General features: G+C 48.7%; 1 protein-coding gene across 1 annotated transcript; it reads left to right on the top strand.

The window, feature by feature from the left end:
- Window positions 1–215: 215 nt before the first annotated feature.
- LOC311607261 (protein FRG2-like-2) lies at window positions 216–1,456 on the top strand (the record flags this gene model as incomplete). The annotated part of the gene is made up of 3 exons (XM_084798943.1): window positions 216–383; window positions 667–732; window positions 1,002–1,456. The coding sequence occupies exons 1-3, from the start codon at window positions 293–295 to the stop codon at window positions 1,454–1,456; spliced, it is 612 nt and encodes a 203-aa protein (XP_084655069.1). The 5' UTR covers window positions 216–292.
- Window positions 1,457–5,661: the final 4,205 nt, after the last annotated feature.

The raw sequence follows: 5,661 nt of genomic DNA, 5'->3' as shown, positions 1-5,661 counted from the left end.
CTCCCTTGGCATTGGAGCCTGCTTGTTCAGGATCCAGCCTAGACTGAGGAGCACCTGAGACAGCCAGCCCTGTGGGGAAAAAACTCCTGCATTCGTGGACCTCTGCTCCCAAGGAGCCATTGCTCCACTGTCTGGCCCCTTGCCTGGAAGCCTTTCTAATAGATCTCCTTCCTGTGTGTGGAGAGAGAGTCACCCTGCAAGTTCTGGGACCTAGAGAGAGAACCCTGACAATACACTCAGCGGCATTCGCCCTTCTGTGGGAAGAGGGAAGGCTTGTGGATTCAACCAGAGCATGGAACCAGGATCCCCCCAGCCAGAGCGATCCCCACAACCACTGCGCAAATCTAGCAGTCCACAGAGGACCTGTGCCAGAAGGTCACCAGGTGAGGAGCGAGAACTGAGAGACAAGGGGGAGAAAATGGGATGGTGGTTTTCCTGTCCCCTGAGGATGGCTTCCATGTGGGGAGGTCAGGGTTCCCTTGGCATGACCCCAAGAGCTCCAAGGTGACCAGGTCTCTACCCATCCTAGCACTGGGTAAATCTGATGTGAGTGTTTGGGTCTTTGCTGAGTTTCTTATGTGTCCAGGAAGGCACAAGTCAGTGGGGTGTGTAGCTGAAGGTGTCTCTGACTCTCTCCTCATCCCCACATTCATCTTCCCATTTCAGCACAAATGATGAAGAAATCCAGGAAGAGGAAACACTGTTCCCCGGACTCCAGCCACAACAAGTCAGGTAAGTGCATTCCCTAAGCCTCAGCACCATGTGGCTTCTCCAAAGCTAAGGTAGGCATGTGGCTGTGTGCCTCAGAGCCCCTCAGAGAGGCTGGCTTCTTAGAGCTTGTGTGTTGTGAGAAGGACTTCAGCTCTGCTCAGGGAGGAGGCTGAGGTGCCTGGGAAGGACCAGGCAGCGGGCCCTGGGTTCTGCAGGTTCTAGAGAAGGTTCTAGAATGGGGTGGATGGGACATTTCCGGTCATTCTCTCACTCTCACATTTTTTTTCTAGGAAATGAGTGCAACTCGCAGAGGAAAAAGAGACCAAAGTCCTCAGTAGAGAAGTCTGAGCTGAAAGCCAACGGCCACCATGGTGGGCCATCCTGCTTCCCGGAACCCAGGCACACAGCCCCACCACCACTGAGGAAGAGCCTGGTGACCTCTATGCGAGCCATGTCTGAGGACATTTATAGAGACACGGTCCAGCTGCAGGCCCAGCTCCATGGCTCCCTGCTCACCCAGGAGCAGGTCTCTGAGCTCACACAGCTCTCAGCGTCTCTGAGAGCCATGGTGCAGACCTTGTACAGCTTGGCCACCCAGGCCGGCTTTGTCTTCCCTGCTGAGCCCTGGCTTGTCCCAGCCCCCATGGCTGCCCCCAGGGAGCTGCCTGAGAAGGAACCTCACAGTCCTTCCTTGGATGGAGGAGAGAAGCTCACAGGTCCTGCCAGCCCATCAGACAAGGCCTGAGCCATGGCCAGGACATCCTCGGAAGCAGAGGAACAGGAGAGGACCACTGCATCTCCGTGTCTGCCACAGCCTGGAGCTCTCACACACTCTGTGTAAACATGGGACAAGCACAGTGGTGAGGAGAGGACTGTGAGAGTTGACTCAGGATCAGCACTGTGTCTCCCTGGGATCTAGGACTGCAGTGCTGAACGCACACTGCACACTTCTCCTGTCTAGATCTCGTGCTCACGTGTGTGTGTCCCTTGTGTACTTGTAGTGCAGAGTGTGGCCAATAAAGTTTGATTGACCAGAAAATGCTGTGTCTCTCCTTCTTTCCTGTGCAGTGTGAGGAGGGCAGATGCCCAGCAGGGGTGGAGCACAACCCCACAGCCCATAGTCACCCCTTCCTCTCTCCTGTGTGCTCCCATTTCTGCCAGCTCTCTTCTCCTTGTAGATTAAGTTGCCCTTTCCTTGGAGAAAATACTGACATCTCCAGATCTGGCTTGGGAACCTTTCCTCATGAAGAGGGGCAAGGGAGCTGAGCATGGGTGATCTGGGCTGCCTGCCTGTCTGGCTGGTTCATGTCCTGTTTCTAGCAGCTTCCACGTCTGTGTTAGCTAGTCATGTTTACTGCTCTGAGAACGTGCCCCTCCCTTCCTCGAGACTTTTCCTCCTGTGTGCTCTTGAGGGATTTCACATGGGAGGAGGATTCCTGTTTGGATGCCTATAAGGCGGCTCTTTGGAACTCTGGAGATGAAAGAATAATAAACTGCTGCGGCGGTTGCTGCTGTGGCTGCTGCTTTCTTAGCACGAAGGACCTGCTGTATTATTGTGTATATGTGTGTGTACATGAGTTAAATCCGCAGTCCCTCGCCCTCGACTCGGTACCAGGGTGCGGTGGGTGTCACAAGTGGAGGTCACAACGAGATCAGGGAAAGAAGGGAGGAAGCTGACGGATCGCCCAGGGAAGCTGGCCAGCGTCTCAGGGAGGTAGGAAATGGTCGTGTTGGAAATAGGTGCCGCAGGTTCGTCCACGTTTCTGGTGGACTAGTGATTAAGGCGCCGGGAAAATGGATGCCGCAGGTTTGTCCACGGTTCTGGTGGATCAAGCAGTGAGATTGTTAGAGGATCAAGGCACCGGGTTTAAGCATGAGAGTGTTAAAGATTTTATTAAAACAATAGAATTGAGTAGTCCTTGGTTTATGGTATCGGGAGAGCTAAATATCCAAGATTGGGATCAGGTGAAGTCTGATCTCCAGAGGACTTTACGAAATGAAGCGTCCAACAGTGTTCCTATCGCTACCTTTTCGATATGGCGTCTTTGTTAGAGATGCGCTTAGGAGCGAAGATGAGAAAAAAAGAGAGCAGCTAGAAAGTTTGGAACTTGCCCTAAATGAAGTGCAAGAGGAGCAATTTATAAAATCTTTGGCCCCGTCTGAGATTGCCTCTGATAGATCTTCTTCTAATTCTGAGGAGGAAGAGGCAACTTTAACCGCTGAGATACGGGCCCTAAAGAAGTTGAAGGAGTGTAAGATTGAAGAAAAAGAAACTAGAGGAGAGCGGCCCCCGCCGTATAAGCCAGATTAGCAAAGTCCATTATCTTTGGCAGAGCCTTCTGCTCCCTCTCGGGGAGTAGTCTTTCCAGTAGTTGAAGTGCCTCACCCAACTAACCCAGGGCAAATGCAGAGACAGCATGAAGCCCTCCAGTTTAAAGACATAAAACGGCTTAAGGAGGCAGTTATGGTCTATGGTCCACATGCCCCTTTTACGATTGCCATTTTTGAATCCTTCACAGGACAATTTTTAACACCTAGTGATTGGCAACAAATGTGTAGAGCAGTCCTCAGTGGGAGTGACTATTTGCTCTGGGACAGTGATTATCAAGAACAGTGTATTCAGACCGCCGCACGTAATGCAGTGGCTGGGGTTCCACAGAGAAGCGTGGATATGCTAGCAGGCATGGGTTTGTATACTGAGCTTAGTGCCCAGATACAATATGACCCAGCTGTGTATGCGCAGATTGCAACTTGCGCCACGAGGGCTTGGAAGTCCTTGCCTAATAAGGGGACAGGAGAGCAGCTGTTTAAAGTGGTCCAGGGACCCTCGGAGCCTTTCCAGGAATTTGTTGATTGCCTTATGCAATTGGCAGGAAGGAGCCATGCCTATTATTAAAAGGGGCCTTTGAAAATGCTAATAAGTATTGTCAGGAAGCCCTTTGGCCTTATAAATACAAAAGTGTGAATGACTGCCTGAAAATTTGCCGAAGTATAGATACTAGTCACATAATGGGACAAGTATTAGCTTCTGCTGTTCAGGGACGGTCACCTTCTGGGGGAGTCCGGCCGAAAACATGTTTCAGATGTGGCCAGATAGGACACCTTAAGAGAGAATGTGCTCGAAGGGAGACTGGACAAGCTCGAGACAGAGTTGATCATACCAAGCCAGGTTTGTGTCCTTGTTGCCAACGAGGGTATCATTGGAGGAATGAGTGCCACTCTAAGACAAATAGGCAAGGGAGGCCATTGCAAGGAAACGGCCCCGGGGTCAGCTCTGGGCCCCGTCAAGACAGGTGTGCGGAGCATTGCAGGCACCTGCCTTTCAAGTGATTCAACCTGTGCATTCTTCCACAAGAGTCAGCCCAGCCTAAAGGAGAGACTGTTTGGGCTCTGGTGAAGAGCCACCCCCATCCTGATGTCAGTAGGTCTGAGCCGACCAGTATGGCTGTATTTGAGTAGTTTCAGCCGCCCTCGACTTGGTGCCGTGGTGGCGCAGGCGCCACACCTCTACACTCTTTGTTTCCACATTTGTTGTGCTTGTCGATACAGAGACACCTCTGCTTGTCACGTCTCAAGGATTCTCTTAGATTAGGATTCCAAGGATTAATTTATTTTCTATTAGACTATAGTTAGAACAGAGAGACAAAGCTCTTGGGTGAATGATAGCAGGTGTTTGTCTTTTGTCCTTTATGGGGCATGAGTATAGATTTTTCAATGTTTTATTGAGAACATTCCTGTCAGAGTTCATCAGGAAGATTGGTGTGTAATTTTTCTTTTCGGTATGTCTTTATTGTATTTTAGTATCAGATAATTAGGGTTGATAAAAGAGACTTTTGTAGCATTCTGATTTTTCCTATTTATGGAATTGTTAGAGAAACACTCGTGTTAATCCTTCTATGAAGAATTCACCAGTGATCTATCTGAGCATGTACTTTAAAATAATTTTAAAGTGTTGTTTATGTATTAAATTGTCAGTTTTGACACTAAAACTTTTAAAGGAAGACTAGACAAAGTTATAAAATGAAGCCTTTGGCTCCAAAGTGGGAAACACTCCATGATACATAGGCCATTTGTCATTTGCTTTAAATAAAACAAACAGGAAACTACAGGCACAAAACACAATAAAAATTAGGGAAGATTTTAATGCTAAAGAGACAGATATGATCATTGCTGGTGGTGTAAAAAAAAAAACAAAAAACACCGCAGATCCCAGCCATGGTGGCACACGCCTTTAATCCTAGCACTCAGGAGGCAGAGGCAGGCGGATCGCTGTGAGTTTGAGGCCAGCCTGGTCTACAAAGTGAGTCCATGACAGTCAAGGCTACACAGGGAAACCCTGTCTTGAAAAAACAAACAAACAAACAAAACCCACTGTAGATGAGGATACTTCAGAACATGTTCTGTAGCTACAGAAGTCTACATCAAAAGAGGAAAAGCAATGTCGTCGCCTTCTTCTTCTTCTTCTTCTTCTTCTTCTTCTTCTTCTTCTTCTTCTTCTTCTTCTTCTTCTCCTTCTTCCTAGTTTTAAAGACAGAGTTTCCTCTCTATTGTTACACAGATCCTTGGCTGTCCTGGACTCGCTTTGTAGACCAGGCTGGCCTCGAACTCACAGCGATCCACCTGCCTCTGCCTCCCGAGTGCTGGGATTAAAGGCGTGCACCACCACACCCAGCTTAAATGCCCATTTAAATTTATTTTTAAAATCTTCTGTACAATATATTTTGGTCATATTCTTTCTCATATAGCGCCTTCTCCAGGCCCCTCTTCTCTACTCACCCCATTTCACATTTTTCTCACTTAAAAGAAAACAAACATTCAAAGTGAAACCAAACAATCAAAGACACACACACACACACACACACACACACACACACACACACACACACGGGTGGGAGAGAGAGAGAGAGAGAGAGAGAGAGAGAGAGAGAGAGAGAGAGAGAGAGAGAAAGA

This window comes from Acomys minous, assembly GCF_964271855.1.
Source record: "Acomys minous genome assembly, chromosome: 10".
Classification (NCBI taxonomy): Eukaryota; Metazoa; Chordata; class Mammalia; order Rodentia; family Muridae; genus Acomys; species Acomys minous.
The sequence above is the reverse complement of the archived record's forward strand: the minus strand, read 5'-3'. Positions and strand labels throughout refer to the sequence as shown.